Source organism: Habropoda laboriosa, unplaced genomic scaffold, assembly GCF_001263275.1.
Source record: "Habropoda laboriosa isolate 0110345459 unplaced genomic scaffold, ASM126327v1 scaffold33, whole genome shotgun sequence".
Classification (NCBI taxonomy): Eukaryota; Metazoa; Arthropoda; class Insecta; order Hymenoptera; family Apidae; genus Habropoda; species Habropoda laboriosa.
Window position 1 is genome coordinate 2,413,270 of NW_017100187.1, and position 19,150 is coordinate 2,432,419.

The window sequence follows — 19,150 nt, forward strand, 5'->3', positions numbered from 1 at the left end:
TTGAAGATTAAACTTGGAGAGAAAAGAAGAATGTACGATAAGAATGAAAAGGATCAATTCGACTGATGTATCACGAAACATCACGGAAAATTCGCGGTGATATCTCTCGATGTTTGAACGTTCCCGCTTGATCGACGTCAGTCAGTGTAACCAATATGTATCACGGAGAGAGCTGACGTAAGTAGTGGAGTTGCGAGACTTGTCCAACGTGTCTCATCGCTCCGCGAAAGTTTTTCAACGATCTACACGTATGAATCAGCTGTTCGTACCCTATCGCGTGATTTAACGGAAGAAGAAACCATCGTTCTATCGGGCATCGAACAACATCGGGAAAAATATCCTTTTCGCGAGTCGTAAATAAATCCGTGGACAATACAACTGCGAAGAATCCACGATAAAAGTTACGCAACAATAAAGGCAACTAGAAGTGCAGATTTCACACAGCGGTAAATTCAAACGCACGAAGCGAGAGAAACTTACTGAAATCACTGTTATTTCTTACTCCATCGTCGTAAAAAAACATCGTGACCTTGTCGCGTGTGTGATAATGAGATCTTAACTTGGCTGTGATAAGAGCAGCGATAACCTATGTCGAAGAATCGATCAGTTCGGCATACGTCGCTTCTCCCGATGGATCGGTGAAATTCGCTTATTCGCTTTGGTCCTCGATAACGAAAGTTCACGATCACACCGATTGGAGGATTTACATTGATTAATCAATCTCGATCGAGTCGCGAATTCAGAGGCGGACAATCATGTCGAACGTGCACAGAAGTCTACTGGCTGCGTGCAGCAACGCATCGAGTTTGAAATATTCTCTGAAATTGGCCCCTGTAATCGCGAGGATGGCCTCTAATCGGGCTACAGAGCAAATGGTGGTGCCTAAGGAGGATGTGATCAGATTCATCGCCGAGTGCTTGACCAAGAGTGGCACGACACCTGAGGATGGTCGAACGGTCGGTCATCACCTGATGACCGCCGACTACTGCGGTCATTTTAGCCACGGAATGAATAGAATGCAAATGTACGTGCAGGATATCAAGGACGAGATGACAGATCCTGTGGCCAAGCCGAAGGTCGTCACTGATTTTCAGGTATACAGAAGATCGTACTTTGGCGAATCGAGACTGTGTACTTGGAGTATCGTAAACCTCTTTTAGCAGCGCTCTTAAGTGCTTTTTTACTCTCTCGGTCTTTCGGTTGACTGCTGTTTAAAGATTCAACGTCGTTAGTTCGTGGTCGGTGAATTAATTGTTCGTTTAATCAACTGGAGAGACATAGTTGTGAGGTCGATGTTTATGCACGACAGAGATCACGGTTCGTAGACGATGTTACGATAGATCTCGTAGTGTGTGTCTATCTGTTTCGTTTCACGCTAAAGCCGTGTAGATGAATGGATAGGCAAACACGTGGGAATAGTAACGTTGTACGAGGCTGATCGGGACGAAGGAGCGTAATATATTCAATTTACCGTGTTCAGTCTTCTCTGAAACTGTGTAACTCACAGTTGATTGAATTATTCTTAAGGGGCAAGAACGGAGTGGCACAGTCACGGTGTTAATTGATCGTCCTCCGCGGCGGCATTCGTCGTACACAGTCTCGCGAGTGAAAATACTCAACTTCCAGGACAGCAGAGACGTTGTACAGTCTTTGGAATCCGGCTTCCACCGGTTTACTTTATATTTCCCGCGTTTTAAGACCGCGCCACTGTCAGGCAATACGCGTTATCTCGGCCTGAATCAGCCGCAAATACTTCATTCCTCTTTGGTCCATTCTGTTACGAAAATTTCGCTGAATACACACTCGGAGCAAGAGAGATCTCTCCGATGACACAGAAAAGAGCGGCAATCTAATTGAAAAGCAGAGAGATAGCAGATAGTGAATTTCGAAATAGATTCGCTTATCTCACCCTTTGAAATTAAGTATAACTCTCTTCAGATAAACACTGCCAAAAACACTGTACACTCTCTGAACTCGGACGACTTTTTCTCTGCTGTCGCTGAAAAGCTACCCGCTTATCCAGACTTGGTCGCAAAGTTTATCAAACTCTTTCCAGGCTATAGCGCTGGTGGACGGAAACAACGGGCTGGGCCAGGTGGTTGGGAAATTCTGCATGGAGATGGCCATGGAAAAGGCGAAGAAATTCGGTATAGGTATGGTGTCAGTTCGTGGATCGAATCACTACGGTATCTGCGGTTACTACACGAGAATGGCGGTGGAGCAAGGCTTGATAGGCTTCACCTGTACGAACACCAGTCCTCTGATGGCTCCAACACGCAGCAAGAAAGCTTGTTTAGGCACGAATCCTCTGTCCTTGGGAATGAAAGCTGCAGGAGGTGACAGTTTCGTCCTGGATATGGCGACGACAGCCGTAGCTCTAGGAAAGATCGAGCTGGCTATCAGGAAGGAGGAGCCTATTCCCGAGGGTTGGGCACTTGGAACTGACGGAAAGCCAACTAGAGACTCCGAGGACGCGTACAAAGCATCTTTGTTAATGCCTCTGGGCGGGGAAGAGAATAATTCAGGGTACAAGGGTTACGGATTGGGTCTGATGGTCGAGGTTCTTTGTGGAGTTCTCTCTGGGAGCGAATTCGGTTCTAATATCAGACAGTGGAAGAACAAGAGCAAAATTGCTAATCTCGGCCAGTGTTTCATGGCCGTCGATCCGGCGGCGTTTGGTCCTGGATCGGAGGAGAGATTGGGTAAACTCTTGCAGCAATTAAGGGACCTGCCTACCGTCAGTGATAAGCCTGTTATAATCGCTGGGGACCCGGAAAAGGCGTCAATGGCACGCGTGGACAAAGAGGGTGGCATCACCTACCATCCTAATCAGCTGCAAGCGTCCAAAGAGTTCGCTGAGCTAATGGGAGTGCAACCTATGAAACTGATTGCAAAGAAAGCGGTTTAGGATAATTGGACGTTAAAGTGCACCATTCGTGTTCTTTAGATAATTCGTTGTTATTTTTCTGTCGTTGTTGTTCATTGACGCACCGGTGAGCACAGTATTACATCTTGATTTCGTCCATGGCAAGAAGGTGCCTTTATTCTGAGACAATGTATCCACCGCAAGATCGCCAAATTCTCAGTACAAAAGGGTGCAAGCGTATTTTTATACTTCATACAAGAGAGAATATTATAATTTCTTTTTTTACGAACGTTTCTTTTTACCTCATATTGCCTACCTCGATTCTAACAACGAAACAATGCACTCGTTAATAACATATCTGTTTTTTTTTTTTTTCGCGTAATGTTTATACGCTACGCGGGGACACGAGGTTCGCGTGTCCGTTTCGCCGATTTAATGGAAACGATGCTCGCTATGATATAACCAGCGTGTTGCGGTCTGATCGTTGGTCGATGATGATGTTGAAACGGCCTTGGACTTACACGCGGGATCTCGATTGCACTGATTACTGATCGAGAGCTACGATCATCGAGTGGACAACAACACGAAAGGGACTTTTGCATAAAATAGGATGGTCTGTCGATGGATCTGCGATCAGGATTATTCGTTTCGTCGGTTCTTATCGTCGATGGAAACTTTATCTGGTAATCACGTGAATTAAAGAAATTCGATCCTCGTTAGAATTCTCGTGCTTACACACCTCGTCGTGCAATTATTTCACAAGGATGATATCGCAGAGATTAGGATTGTCGTGTATAGCACTCGTAGAAATTAGCTGTGCCGTTTTTTAATTGGTCGTACAATGAAGTTTCAAGCGATCAAGTTTTTCTCGCGATATCGATGTTTCTGTTCTCTTTTCTCTTTCAAGTTTCAGTTCGACAGGTACTTGGATGTTGTATTTTCAAGTCTCTGACGGTTTTTCGACGTAACAGTTATCTATTGTTCTCATAAAGCGCAAAGCTATCAGGGGTGGTCGACCAACGGATCTTTTCATTTTCCCTTAGTGGTAAACAGGGTTATCGAGGAGACACGCAGACTACTCCGCGTCTGCCTCAACCTCTTATCGCCCACTGAAATGAAGAACGCGCGAGCATAATTGATCCGAGATAATTTTTACAAGAGATCCTCGGTGGCCCTCTTATCGTGGACAAACCAACCGCCTTGCCTGTCCTATAATTTTATAATCGGCGTTGCGTTGCGTTGCGGCAATTTTCGGATTACTTTTGCAAACGAGGATCATTTCTATTCGTCATAAAAAAGAATATCGCCTTGACGAGAGATGATCAGACGTAAATTTGTATGCCCGACAGAATCGATACTTTTCGGTTATGCGTGTCGCGTATCAGCTTCGAGCAGAAATGTCGAATAGAAATTTCGTCATGTATCTGTAAACGTACCGCTTTCTATTCGAAAATTGAGATCATCGTTGAGTTGTAAAATGAAGAAGAAAAATAACAACGAAGCAAATATCGTTGAATACGATCGCATACTCTTCGTTTCGCGATATCCTTGGAGAATTGGCTCTTATAAAATTCTGCTTGACCCGTGGACTTCTTCAAAGTCGGAAAGGAACAATCAAAGAAAGAAGAAACGACGGAATCGTGTTTTGCACGCTGGAGACGTAAAAGGGGGTTCAAAAGTTATCGACGCGCTTTGTTTTGTTGCCACATATCATCGAGCAGGCTGCAAAGGCGTGCTCGGGCTATCTTATTTCTCCTTCTTTCCTCTTTTTTCTGCTCTTTCCTCCTTTCGTCGCGATAACACACGCACGAAGGGTTTTTTTTCTCTCCTAAATGGGGATAATCGTACACGTGCGCGAAAAAAAGAAAAAAACGAAGAACGCGGAGGAACGATTGTACGAAGAAGACGGGAGAATATACGCGATTAAATTGGTAATAAATCTAACTAAACGACGGACTCATTTGTATATATCTTTTTTGTTTCCGATGGATTGTACGTTCTGTGTAATTTCCTAATCGTCCTGGGGAATCGTTAATCAGATTTATCTCATTAGATCAGGCTACCCGCATGCACGTACGTTTATCTCGTCCTAGACCCTGTTTACTCCGAGAATTACTGCTCGTTCGAGCTCTTCCTTTCCGCTGGTAACTGCTGCTGGTAGACACCGTAGTTCACGGTTCCTCTACTTCATCTTCTTCTTTATCGAGGAGTAAATAAATATGATTCACAGAAGAACAAAAGCCAGTGGCTAAACAGGAAGGAAGGGCCAATGATTGAACAAGCGATCTTCTCCAAAATGTAATCGTATGCACTGTTGACGCATCACGAGAGAGAAGGTAATTCTCTTGCTCGGCCATGTGACTGACATTAACTAATTCACTGCTCTAATATACCGGCATGGGGTCGTGAACCCATGGGACATCCGCGATGGTGACACTTGTCGAGCAACTATGGTCTCATCTTTCGCAGATCTTGAGTCTCTATACAACGATCCAAATTTTTCATCTGTACACCGCAAGATAATACCGATCTTCTCGATTAATAAAGGTAGTTTAAAGGAGGTCTCTCTCTTCTCTACGAATCTACCAAGTTTCACCAAAATCCAAAAGGTAACACTTTGTACAACTTCGCTGTTTGTGCGAGGAAAAGAGGAATAGATAAATCGTCAAATTATTCTGACCATTGTTCTCGACAAGCCCGACAATAGCCGGCGGGTCCACAAAGAAACAAAAACGTACGGAGAATTATGCAAAGCGGTGGGAAATAATTTTTCGAGGGAAGGCAACAAAAGCTTCTCGAGAAGTTACGTAGAAACTTAGGGCGACGTAATGGCGCGCGTGTTTGTTCTTTCCAGGATCGGAATGGTCGTTTCACCGACGTAGTTGAACAATTATATTCCCGGAAAGAATTCACACCGCTCGTCAGCCTTTCCCGCCGCTGTAAATTACACAGGTCATAAATTCAAAGTGGCTTCGTTCAATATTCCTACCTAGTAATTAACGGTTAAATTGCGTTTTACTTTTAATTGCACGGTTCACGGAGGCGATTGTCGACAAGCTGATTTCGTTCGCGACCTGTACAAACGGACTATGAGTGTTATTCCGTCGAATAGCGACAAAAAGTGAAACCAAAAACCCATTTGCATCATTAGCATATACATATATACGCGTGCATTCAGACAGTGAATAATCTCAGACTGCTAAAATTTCACGTTAAGAGCCTATTTGTCACTTTTTTTCAAACGATGCAAATGGGTTAACGACACCTCGTTGTTTCTTTTTATCCGTTCAACTACTTTAGAAACATCGGCGCGGATGAGAAGAAGAAGTTCGGGATCTTGGAAAGATTACGCTACCATATGTCACTTGACGTTTTGTCAGCCACTTAACATGTGTTGTTAACGTGTTAACTGTACACTTTTTTCCCCTTCTTTTTACCAAACTCTTACGCGATTCGCGTTTGATTTGACGTTAAAGTGATAATTCACCTTCCATGGATGAACAAGCAGAAGTTGATGCAGTTGTTGTTCCAGTGTTCCTCGATACCTAAAAATAAAATCTCCTCGTTGGTTGCTCCTTTTTTTTCCTAAGAACTGCGCGAGACCTGCATGCCGCGCTCGTAAAATGGAACGCAAACAGGCCGCAGGATGCGGCGTAACGTTATTAAAGTACATATTTTTTCTTCTTCGTTTTATACGGTTCCCGGTAATATTCTCATCGTTTACGCATAAAAGAGATGCTCGAAGAGATTCAATAATTGCCACTGGCGGGTGGTGTTGACGTACTCCTTCGTCTAGACAAATTTACTCGAGTCGGCGATCCTTTCCGGTCCATTATCTGCTATCTCTTTGCTTTTCGGGATAAACACGCGAATTTACGGCTCGACTCGAGTAGCGTAGCTATGGTTGCCCGATAAATACGAACAATTTGCCTTCGTGCTCCGTTAATCGTTGGTCTGTAACGCACGGAAAGGTACGTACTAATTAGACTTCGGCTAGAATGCGGTAATTAGGTGCTTTCGATTTTGTCGTGCTATTGCCTCCAAAGAGTTCCAAATCGTAGAGGATTTTTTTTTGGACGGGAAAAGTGGACAATCTTAAGGAAAACTTTACGAGCGACGACGGATTTAGAAATCGAGGAATTGATTTTATTTGGAAGAACGAGCCGACAGAACCGGAAACACCCGTGCGTAAAGTGACAGAGAAGAGAGAGAGTCATCGATCGGAGCTCGGTGCCGGCATCGGGTAAGACAGCCATTCATCAAATTACGTGGTAATTTTGATCAATGATAACTGATGACTTTGAAGGCAGCTTCCTACGAGCCCTCGTTGAGGGAAGTGGCCAATTGCCGTGTACGGCTACCGTACAGTCGCTACTAGAAATCTCACCGATAAGACCCTGTGCTTCTCGTCGCTTTGTCTCTGTTCGCTGTCGAACGAAAATATATCTGTATATTTTCGATAATTTCTCTGAAACTACGACGAAAGCACGACCTAGCTCGCTAAACAAGAAGAAACAAGAAAATTTCGAGGAAAATATTCGATCGTAAAGTAGAATCGACCTTTCGCCTTTTCGGAATTCCAGTCTTGGAGTATACCAGAACCAGAGATAGGTGGAAATTTTAGTTGATACGGTTTTCCGTCCATTCTTCGACGAACGTGAAAATTTTGCGAGCTCGAGAAAATGGCGATCGCGAGTGTCCACGCGGCGACACCGCAGAGGTGTCCGCGGCAACGCAACGGAGAGCGTCGATATCGCGGGGGAAAATCGCGAGAGCGTAGCCGCGCGACGACGTCGACAACAGTCCGAGAGCGAGGCTAATGAGTGGGTAAATTGGACCAGGCCCTCCCATCTGAGGTCCGCACGGTGGTTCTCTCTTCTCATTGTCAGTGTGACTCATTGGCTTCGTGTGCGACGGTCCGGCCTACGATTCAATTGCTTTAAACTGCTTCTTTTTGCCAATTTTTCCTTCCGGCCGCGTAGTGTCAGTGTCAGTGTCACACGGACTCGACGAATCGAGAAAGTACCAGGAAGATCGGTGCCCCCGTTTCTTCCCGATTATTCCATTCTTATCCACGACAGAGACAAGCGAAAAAGAGAGAAAAAACGGAAATGAAATAAAACGATCGAGAGAGATGTTATCGCGCATCTTGACCGCGGAGAGAGCCTCGAGAATCGACGCTTCTTCTTCTCGCTTGCGACGAGCATCCTCTACGAAGAAACGATGATACCTCGGCGTGAATATTCTCCGTTTGCTCGTGCGGAAATTTTCTTAAGTCTACCGTTATCGATCGCCTCGTGAGAAAGAGACGGAAAGAGCGGGTCAAACGGATTTCGAGGATGATTTTTATGGTTTCCACGGGGTTACGTAATCCATCAGGCTCGAGGAACTACAGTTAACGGTGGTGCTACACGTTCAGAGAAAGAGAATTTCACAGATAGACAATCGAATTTCTGTATTTTACGAAGCGCACACGATGGCGAATCAAACGACGAAGAAGGAACTCCTGGAGGAGACTCTTCACTATCATCCGGATGGTAGCGAGGAGGAAGTGGACAGGGAATGGGAGGAATTCACCAGACTCATGGCGAAATTACGGGAAAACCGCCGGAACCGACCGCACAGGTATCCATCACACGCGTTTTTACTTCCTCCAACTGATCTAAAAGAAATAAATCGTAACACGTTGGTGCCACACCGAGACGAATAATTCGCATAATTCTGCAATGTTTTACTTTCTTTTTTTGTTTTCTTCGTCAGACCTTCGCAAGCTTTCTATCCGTGTCCTCCGCCGAACGCGGACGAGGAGCAACAGGATTTCGATCCCTTCGATTACATTAACACGATTGTAAGCGAATCTATCCTGATTCTCTGCGTTTCTCCAATGCATTCGTTTGCATCGTGATTGCATCTTGTGCATGCACTTGGAAAGATATATCGATGCAGTTTGCACGAATGCATCGTTGCGTTGCTTCTTTTTTTTCTTCCTTCGCTACTTCTCGTCGAGAAAAGAATTTCATTTGGATAGGCGACGGCGACGACGGTTGTTCAATGGGAAATGAGAATTTGGCGAGGACTAGCCCCCTGTCTACTGCTGATGCCGTTGAACCAATGCCGGACAGATTTATAATTAAACCGTGTTGCTCGCTAGCAGACGAATCCCAGACGACGTAGACGTCTGCCAATATACGCGATACGCTTTTCGTTTCTTTCATTCTCCCCCTTTGTACCTGCAATTCGTTTCCAGCCAAGCACACACGCGCATCTCTATCGTGTAACATTTATTCGAATAATTTGATTAAACGACGTCTACAGAAAATCTCTTGTATGAAAAATAGAAGATAAATCGACGGAGAGGAACAGGCGTTGACAGGTTCCCTCGAGACATTTTTCTCTTTATCACGATTCCGGCGGTACGGTGGACAACAGCGCGACCTTTGAACGATTGCCAAGTGGGCGAGAGACTACATTTTAAATAAACGTTCCACGAGAACGATTTGCAATAACGGGTCACGATCCCTGTCAGCTCTGTCGTGCACTCTGTCCAACTGATATTCCGCCTGCACCCTATATCTCTCTCTTCCTTTTCTCCTCCTCCTGTCCGTAAGAACCGTTTCGTACAGTTGGCCTAACAAGTCTAACGTCTGTCGCTCACAGCCTGGAACAGGTTTCACAAATGTCAATAAAATGTCAGATTCTCGTTGGTCAGTTGGGATGGTGCATCGACCTTGACACGAAATCAGCATTAGTCCACTTCCACGCGAAATTAGACAATTTTAGAGCCAGTTTTCAGTTCGGCTTGCGAACCGTCCCTTGGTTTACCTACCGCGGCGTTATCACGTCGTTCTACCGTTTCTTCATTTTTTCTTTCTTTCTTCTTCCACCACGCTGCATAAAAGTGCATTGCTTACGTAATGTCGTGACGTTCGAAACATTCGTTGAACAGGTTTCACGTGTCTCTGACGTGTATATACATTTCCCGTCGTCGTGTCGCTCATTCCTTAGGAAACTTGTCTTTGGTGTTTCTCTGGGTCAGAGCTGGTCGAAGATAGAGAACGATCTCGCCGATAGAAAAAGACGATTTCTCGTTCGATAATTCACCGGAGGAATCTTCATGATTTCGCGTAAGCGCGGCTCAATCCTACAAACGGAAAAGGGACCATTGCAGCGACGCCTTTCTAAGCAATGCCTTTATCTGCATGAATGAGCGCTTAAGGACTCGTTACGTTTATACGAGACGCGTGACCAGCATGCAAATTTCCTCACGTGACACGCGGGTTCGATTCCACCGTACGCTCTTCTCGACCTGTTACACACACACGCGCATACACGCGTGTAACGCGCGCACTTTATCGCTTTCCTCTGGTATGCAGATGCACCGTATCCGGGTACAGGCGTTACTCTTCGTATTTTCCGCTCTTTCGATGGAAATTACCATCTCCATTTCGTTGAACGAAAGAATCTCCGTTGCGATCCAATTTTTCTTTTCTCCCCCGTGTGAAATATTTCTGACTTAACTGCCGCCTGAGTAGAACTGCACCATATGAAACCATATTTACGATACGCTCTTGCTTATTTATAAATGTGGCTGAACGTTATTTTGGAGATATGAAAATTGATTTAGATGGACGAACAGATGGCAGTGTCGTAAGATAGGCGCGACTGTTGTTTACCATAGCGTTATTATACAGTTGTTATTTCGAAGATGTAACAACAAGCGGGTGCGTTTATAACTTTGTCGAAGCTCTACGGTTACACCGGTGCCAATATTTTTTTCTCTTTCCTCTGGGAGGAATTCTTGGATGATACCGCGTGAATAGAGGTACGCAGGACGCGTAGAGTAAATCGCGAATGAGGAATGATAGGAATAACAGTTATCCGCAGAAGAATGATGGAATTCTAAAAATACGAATTAGAGTAAATTGTAATCGCGTGCCTTTAAAATTAGATTCTAAAATTACGGACCAGGCCATTAGAGGCTCGAACTCCAAGGCGACTCGAACATCATTTAGTAATAAACAGACGCGTAGCGCCGTGACCCTAAAAACCTGTCCTCACCTTTTCTAGTTTCCAGTGTGAAAAGAAGAAAAAACGAAGAAGAAAAAGAAGCGACAGATAATGCGTAATTTGTATGGCGAAGGACGATGGAATTTTGTATCGATTCGACGCTTCCACCAGAATCAGGCCGTTATTAATTGTATCGCGAAATTGGTTAGGGTCAATTATTAAAATTGGGTTGGGGGCTGATTGCCCAGTGGAACGTGGTCGTCGTTGACGTCAAATTCGCAGGTTCGTTCAGGTGTCCGCTATATTTCAATCCACGGTTCGTTCTTGCCTTCGTTTCACTCTCCTCTTTCCGCGTAAAACACCTTGACCCTCTCTAACTATCGTTGAAACTCACGTGACGATGAATCCAACTTGGAATAAACATGAAAATCCACCTTAACTTCTCTACCTATACCATCTCCTCGTATCTTTGACCAATCGTGCGTACACATTTGCCTAACAGTAATTTCGTCCGTTGGTAATTGAAATTATTTCGAGAATTTCTTTCGAACGTGTTAAATCTACTCCATAAATTTCTCACCTGACTACGGATGAAACGTCGATGTTATATTCGCGAGCTGTTCAACACGCAGGATCATACATACGTCGAAGCGGTAACAACTACGTAATCGGGTGTAGAATTTGTAGTAAGCGGTACCGCAAATTGCCGGTTATTTCCGTCCCGTTTTCACGATCCAAGAGCTTTTCGAACGTTTCGATAAACACGAGGTGTTGCACTATTGCGAAACTCTCTCTCTCTCTCTCTGAAGAAGAAGAAGAAGAAGAAGAAGAAGAAGAAGAAGAAGAAGAATAAGAAGAAGAAGAAGGAGGAGGAGGAGAGAACGAGGCACCGCCCTTTTTCGATCTATCCTTGTTCCATCGATGCAACTGACACGGCCGCCGGTGATTAGGACGTTTAATGAGCAATGGATAATAGAGGGGACCGTCGTTGACCGATGGTGGGCACCGCTAAAAATAAGGATTTTGACTGTTGCCAAATTTCAACAAATATCGCGGCTCAAGTTCGAATCGGAAGGTAGGGAAAACGGCGTCGTTCAGTTGTCGTTCGTCCGCAAATTCGCGACGATGCATCCTCTCCCGTTGTGAGAATCCGCGATATTCATTTAGTCTTCTCCTTCTTGGAACCACTTGAACCACCCACCATCGGCGAAAATACCAATCTGCCTGACAGAAATAATCGTACAAAACAAATATTCAATCGTGCTGGAGTATCTCTTTTGACGTTAGATAGACGAAGAATGGAAAAGGAGGCAATTTAAAGATAACAAAAAGAAACAAGCAACTGGGGGAACAATATGTGAATAAAATTGTGAAGATAATTCTGTATGTTAGAATCGTGGTGTAGATTTCTAGATAGATCGGTTTAGACTAATTTTCCATGTTCTTTTCACTCGTTAGTTCTCTGTCGTTAAGTTCGAGGTTAATTGGTCGACCGTTGGTGTAACAAGTAGACGCCTGGCAATCGTCGTAAGGGAAGAATAAAAACGCAATGGACGATTCGCGGTAAGTCGTGGCCAAAAATATCGAAATTTCGAAGTTTGCCAAGTGGGAACAATAAGCGGGGGATCAAGGTAGTGGGCAATAATCCTTTGATTTTTCTCTCATTTGTCAGTAAAAATCACGAAAGATCAATGTCGATCCGTCGAAAGATACTTAGGATCGAATTGTCAAATGGAGGAAATGTGCAAAGGTCTGCGAACAACCCGTAAAACTGTTCTCTACACGAGGAACGCCTCGTCTGTGACTTGAATTTACCGATCGGTCGAAGAATTCGGAGTCCCTTTAATTAGGAGCCAGATAGGAAGCTATCGCGGATCCTTCATCCAGCTTTCATGCCGGCTTTCGTCCTGAACAGGGCCTATTTCGTCTGTAACGATGAGTACCTCGTAAGTGAGAGGTTTGGCGTGTTTTATAAATGTTTTCCACGATTCTTTTCAATACCGTCGATGTATGTATATAGTAACACCGATATGCACGATTTCGATCGAGCTAATCAAAGTCGTCGAACTCTGTAATCTTATTTTCTTCGTATTCCATGTGAATTTGTTTGCTCATACTCTGGCTACCTTTAAACGAGTCAGATCTTGAGATGTTTCACTAATTCAGCCTGGATTTGTGAATTTGCGATTAGTTTTGTCCCAGAATTCTCACCGTTCATTCATCAGGACGAATAGTAAGTGATAACTTACAGATTAACCGTACAATTCTTCCCCCCTCCCACCTTTTCTTATTTCTTTTTTGTTCCGTATCGTAGTGTTTGTAGTGTATTATTTTTTCCAAAGAATTTTCGTGCGATAACACGTTATCTCGAGCAGTCACGCATAAACGATCGATCGTCGGCAATGTAATCTCCCGCGTACAATCATTATCGAAATCATTTTCGCGACAGAATAACGCGCAGATTAGTACCACTGAATTCGTTTACCATACACTTACTCGCTCGATAGTTGCACCGATCTCTTTTTTTTTTCCCCCTTTTCTTTAATTAATCGCTTCGAATCTGCGATCGAGGCAGCTTTGAGCACGTTGTTGTGCAATTTTGTACGACTTGCAAGTAGGAGGAATGTGTTTTTTCGTTAGAGCAGCATGATAATCGAGCAATAAAGAACAACGATTCCGACGGGTCAGATAAATCACAGTCGAGGATGACTGATTTTATCTGAACGAGCTGAAGCTACAAAATCCTCGACGCTCGTGATCGGTTGTTAATCGAACGAGAACAACGATGTCGATCTCGCGCGTATTAGACGAGCGTTCGTCGTTTCGTTAGCTCGAAAACACCTTTGAGATCGTAAACGTTCGCGCGTGGAGTATTTTTTCGTGGGAGAATATTCGATCTGCCGGTGAACGAAAGAAGTGAACGGAGATTCTTTAGTCAGGATAGGAAAGATCGTGGATATCGATCCTTTGGTACGTATCACCACGCACTGCTGCGAATTTTATTGCATCGTGTTCCCTCAACGAGGCAGAAGAGAAAAAAAAATGCTAAAATCCAAAAATAAAGGAGAGAGGTTCGAAATGAAGGAAAAAGAAAATTGACGATGATCGTGATACGTCTAGATGTATGGTCGCTACACGAAGGATCTGGGTGAGTACGCAAAAGAAGAGGCACGGAAGCTCAAGTATCACGAGAAGGCGTTGCGGAAGTATGACAAGTCGAGGGCGGAGGATTTACGGAAGTCGAGAAGAGGACCACTATGCCGGAAGCTGCTTGCGTTATTGGCCTTCGCCTGGAAGCATACAGGAGCTAGGCTAGGGGAGGACTGGGTCTTCTTGGCTCTCCTCGGTGTGATCATGGCGCTCATCAGCTACGCCATGGACCGTGGCATTTCTATGTGCAACAACGGTCAGTCTCAAGCTTTACGATCTCTACGTTTAACAAGATTATACAAAAAAAAATTCAATTTCCTGCGAAATTACTCGACGGTTAATTTTTTTTTTTTTTTTTTTTTTTTTTTTTTGCAAAATTCAATCTATTCCAAGGTTTCACAATTTTCCACGTCGTTAATCCTTACTTCGTCTCGAAGATTTGTCTGTTAACCGTGTCCTTGTTCCACCAGCCAGGATATGGCTTTATCAGGACTTGACGCATCATCCGGCGCTCCAGTATCTTGCCTGGGTGTCCTTGCCTGTCTGCCTGATCCTCTTCAGCGCAGGTTTCGTGCATATCGTTGCGCCGCAGAGCATAGGCTCCGGAATCCCAGAGATGAAGACCATTCTGCGTGGCGTTGCACTCAAGGAGTACCTTACGTTTCGTACTCTGGTCGCAAAGGTTAGATTCTTTATCGAAGCCTTCCGATAGCTCCTAATTCCTCGTCCGTCCTTCGAAATCTTCCTCTGCATGATCTCGTGCCCCTATGTAGAGCTACCCTAATGTCTAAACAGGTGATAGGTCTGACTGCCACCCTGGGCTCCGGTCTACCACTAGGCAAGGAAGGTCCGTTCGTGCACATCGCCAGTATCGTGGCCACTCTGCTCTCGAAACTGGTCACCAGTTTCCAAGGGATCTACGAGAACGAGAGTCGAAACTGCGAGATGCTAGCTGCAGCTTGTGCCGTCGGTGTGGCAGCTTGTTTCGCCGCACCTATCGGAGGAGTTCTCTTCAGCATCGAGGTCACCACGGTGTATTTCGCTGTGAGGAACTACTGGCGAGGATTCTTCGCTGCTGTCTGCGGCGCCACAATGTTCCGGCTACTGGCGATCTGGTTTCAACGCGAGGAAACCATCACCGCGATGTTCGTCACCAATTTCACCATGGACTTTCCCTTCGATCCCCAGGAGCTCTTCGTGTTCGCTCTGATCGGTGTAGGTAGCGGACTAGGAGGTGCTTTCTATGTCTGGTTGCATAGACAGTACGTGATCTTCATGAGGAAGAACAAGAGTATGAACAGCTTCCTGCAGAAGAAGTGAGTGATTAATATTTCAGATCGCTGTATCGTGTTTCTGTACGATGGGTGCTTCACTGCTGCGTTTGAACTAATTCCAGCCGTTTCCTGTATCCTGGAATCGTTTCTCTGATGGTATCGTCCGTATCTTTCCCTCTGGGACTAGGCCAGTTCATGGCCGGTGACTTGAACACACACGATCAAGTGTACGGTCTGTTCACCAACTTCACGTGGACCAAGCAAGAGTTAGGCGTCGAGGAGATGAACATAGTGAAACACTGGTCTACCACCTATACCGATGTGTTCATAGGATTGTTCGGTTTCGTCGCGTTCACGGTAAAATTTCGACGTTCACAGACGAGGAACGGTTGAAAGATCGAGGATCCACGGGCGAATCTTTTCATTCCAGTTCATCTTTTCCATCATAAGCTCCACGGTTCCCGTTCCATCGGGGATCTTCATTCCTGTGTTTAAGATCGGCGCTGCGTTAGGCAGAGCAGTGGGCGAAGCTATGGCCTTGTGGTTTCCTAACGGCGTTCGTTACGGCGGTATCATCACTCCCATTGTACCAGGTAATCTCAATTCGTTGAAACCGCAAACATTCCTTCCCTGGAAGTGTGTCTGAAGGAAAGTTCCTCTACAGGAGGTTACGCCACTGTTGGAGCAGCTGCATTTTCCGGCGCCGTCACTCATACGATCTCCGTTAGCGTGATCGTGTTCGAGATGACTGGCCAGATCACACATATCGTTCCAATAATGATCGCCGTGTTGATCAGCAACGCGATCGCTGCTCTCCTTCAGCCTAGCATATACGACAGCATCATTCTGATCAAGAAGCTACCCTACTTGCCGGATTTACTCCCCTCCAGTTCAGGTAAATCTTCTCACACTTGGTGAATATCGATGAAAATACTGTTTAAAATATAGCTTCTCTCTTTTATCAAGCTTACCGATACACCTTTTATAAAGAGGTAATACTTGGTGTTTAGTTGAAATTGGAAAAGGAACGTTGTGTTAGGAGGGGGAGTTGTATCGTAATCGTTCTAGGGATGTACAACGTTTACGTGGAAGACTTCATGGTACGCGACGTGAGGTATATTTGGCACGGAATCACCTATCAGACGCTGAAGGAAACCTTGAAGGAGAATCGCAAGCTGCGTGGCTTTCCTCTGGTCGATAATCCCGATTCGATGATTCTGCTTGGCTCCATTCAGAGGCTGGAACTGATCAAACTGATCGAGAAGCATATAGGACGCGAGAGGAGGCTGCAGGTTGGTCACTTCCACGAATAAACCTCTCGTGTGTAACGAGCGCTCGAGGTTTCGAATTGATTCTGTTCAGGTGGCCCAAAAATGGCACAAAGAGGCGGAGGAGAGAGCCAGAGAGGAGATGGAGCGACAGTTGAGGGAGCAAGAGAGAACGAGGAGACCGTCGAGGTTCGAGGTGATACCAGCACCGGACATTCTGAAAATGCAACGGCAAAGTGTTAACGATCTAACTATGTCTCCAAACAACGGCACCGCTCCTGATCATGTGAGTCACGCCCGCTTGACGTCACGCATAATTGTGCACATTTGCTCGATTAACTTGATGCACTCGCGTCATCACGCGACTCTTCTGTTTATCCTAATTAACACTTGCTCCCTTTCAGCACACCTATCATTCGCCTGTGTTCGGCTCGCAACCGAAGAAATCCATCCTGAAAAAGACTAATTCGTTCACGCTGAAAGGGTTTAGTCCGCTGGTCAGCCCAGCTGCTACGCCTTACACAACTGTCACCGGAGCGGAGAGCAGGTAGAATATACGCTTGAGACCTCAGACATAGGAAATTTTGTTAGAGACGTTGGAGAAAATACTTTGGCCTTCTCTCCAGGATACGCCTGGCTTTCGAGGCGATTTTCCGCAAGTCAGCCACCCTGCAAGACGTGGATCCTGATCCGGAGCTTGGAACGGGAGCTGGTGCAAGGCGCGACAGTCAAGATGTACCGCCACACACTCCTATGTTAGCTCCAAGTCCAGCTACTTCGAAGAAAGTGCAACTGGTAACCGCATATGATGCTTTCTAATGTCTACTTCAGGATAAGGACGAGAGAAATAAGTTTTGAATATTTTAGCCTCGTGAAAGGGTGATAGATATGTCAGCAGAGGATCAGAAACGATGGGAAGAGAGCGAAATGGCGCTGGAGGTGGATTTCTCCAGGTGTCACATCGATCCTGCACCCTTTCAGCTGGTCGAAAGAACGTCTCTGTTAAAAGTACACAGTCTTTTCAGTATGGTCGGTGTGAATCACGCTTACGTGACAGCCATTGGCAGGCTGGTTGGTGTCGTCGCTTTGAAAGAGGTTAGTCTATGTCTTGAAGATATTCCGTTGAAATGTACGTACGTGTGTATATCTGGAACGATTTTTCTCTCGTTTGTTCACAGCTGAGGAAAGCAATAGAGGACGCGAATGCTGGAATTCTGCCCATGCACCAGGAGTCTCATATCGGTGTTTCGACGTCGAGTGTCGCGAAAAGCGAAACGGACACGGAAAGCAAGAACGTCAGCACAATAAACTCTATCGCTTCCGTCGACTGCGAGAAAGTTGAAAAAGTCTGAATGAAAGAGGAAGAAGGAGTGAGAGAGAGGGGGAGGGGGGAGAGGGCGAGATAAGTAGAAGCAAAAATGTGATAGTCGTATTGCCACGAAGAGGCAGTATGGCCCGAACGAGAGACGTATTTCTTTTCTTTTTTCTTTTCTTTTTGAATAAAATATTCCCTTCCTTCCACGAGCATGGAGCACTCCCAGCTCGAGTAACAAGTCCACCTCTAGCCGCTTGCTTAGTCGCAAAGATCGCTTTCGAACTCCTCTCGTACTTAATCTCGGGGACAAGATTATCGTGCAGGGCGAAACGTTCTCAAGGCTTGGAAATTGGTAGACGATTCAGCATGCTTATTGTTCTTTCTGCGCGTAGAAGGAAGAAGCACTCGGTACCGAAGATTCATATCAGGGTCTATACAGTCAAGTTTCCTTTTGTTTTTTTTTTTCTTATTTTATTTCCTCTTTTAGCTGATTTCCTTTTTATCTTTTCCACCCACTATTTCTTCTCCGTATTCCGTAGCTATCTTCTGCAGAATAATAATAATAATAATAACAGTAATAATAACGCTAACAATAGAGAGAGTTACCACGTGCGTGTGATTAGAGTGAATGTGATTACGACGCGTCGATGTATCCGTTCGACTTGGTGATATCAGTGCTCAAAGGATCATCCTCCTTTATACGAAGCCTCTCGAGAGGACTATGTATTATTAAACTATGTGGTGCTTCGGTGATTTCCCAACGAGTGGCTTCGCGTTCTATACGAATATTGCTGTGAACGACGCGTGAATCGTGAAACGTGATCGATATTATATAATAATGTATTATACATATAATAGGAACAACGAAACGATGTTGTTATTTTATCAAGGAGGAAAGCTGAGTGCTCTTGTAGTGTGTAATTTTATGACTATGGTTGTGCCAACCTATTTATTCTAATTCGTTCATCGGTTGATTTTAAACAAGCGAGACATTTTTAATAAAAAAAAGCTTCAGGAGGATTCAAGTTTAATTTAGAATTTCTTTTTAACCGATTCAAACGTCCAACGTAGGAGGTTTTCACTAGAAAAAGAAAAAACAAACTATTCAATTACAGGATAATTGTAAACGATGTCGTCTTAATTAATCGTTCGTAAAGGGTATCTAGGACCAGAAGCGGACGAGCTTCCGTTCCAGACGACAGCGGATCCGACCGTCTGCCGATATTAATTTAAGATAAAAAACGGTCGTAGGGCATTTTACATTCCATCT

At 44.9% G+C, this 19,150-nt stretch overlaps 2 protein-coding genes across 3 annotated transcripts in view; both read left to right on the forward strand.

The window, feature by feature from the left end:
* The window catches only part of LOC108579704 (chloride channel protein 2), a 24,053-nt gene extending 5,179 nt beyond the window's left edge, over window positions 1-18,874 (forward strand). Inside the window, exons 1-14 of one of the 2 annotated variants that reach the window (XM_017943295.1) lie at window positions 7,949-8,491; window positions 8,627-8,714; window positions 13,994-14,279; window positions 14,494-14,705; window positions 14,819-15,339; window positions 15,420-15,654; window positions 15,728-15,890; window positions 15,962-16,192; window positions 16,366-16,589; window positions 16,660-16,839; window positions 16,970-17,112; window positions 17,192-17,360; window positions 17,433-17,660; window positions 17,744-18,874. In XM_017943295.1, the coding sequence (XP_017798784.1) occupies window positions 8,343-8,491; window positions 8,627-8,714; window positions 13,994-14,279; window positions 14,494-14,705; window positions 14,819-15,339; window positions 15,420-15,654; window positions 15,728-15,890; window positions 15,962-16,192; window positions 16,366-16,589; window positions 16,660-16,839; window positions 16,970-17,112; window positions 17,192-17,360; window positions 17,433-17,660; window positions 17,744-17,917 (3,003 nt within the window). In that variant the 5' untranslated portion in view covers window positions 7,949-8,342 and the 3' untranslated portion in view covers window positions 17,918-18,874. Of the gene's footprint in view, window positions 1-7,948; window positions 8,492-8,626; window positions 8,715-13,993; window positions 14,280-14,493; window positions 14,706-14,818; window positions 15,340-15,419; window positions 15,655-15,727; window positions 15,891-15,961; window positions 16,193-16,365; window positions 16,590-16,659; window positions 16,852-16,969; window positions 17,113-17,191; window positions 17,361-17,432; window positions 17,661-17,743 lie in introns of those variants that run through there. The other variant, XM_017943297.1, reaches the window with a different exon arrangement.
* Window positions 555-3,090, forward strand: LOC108579705 (uncharacterized oxidoreductase YjmC). The gene is made up of 2 exons (XM_017943298.1): window positions 555-1,094; window positions 2,057-3,090. The coding sequence occupies exons 1-2, from the start codon at window positions 756-758 to the stop codon at window positions 2,906-2,908; spliced, it is 1,191 nt and encodes a 396-aa protein (XP_017798787.1). The 5' UTR covers window positions 555-755; the 3' UTR covers window positions 2,909-3,090.
* Window positions 18,875-19,150: the final 276 nt, after the last annotated feature.

Coding starts and splice junctions, on each gene's coding strand:
- LOC108579705 (XM_017943298.1), top strand. CDS start 756: ATGTCGAACGTGCACAGAAGTCTACTGGCTGCGTGCAGCAACGCATCG. Junction 1,095..2,056: donor AGGTCGTCACTGATTTTCAG/GTATACAGAAGA, acceptor AACTCTTTCCAG/GCTATAGCGCTGGTGGACGG.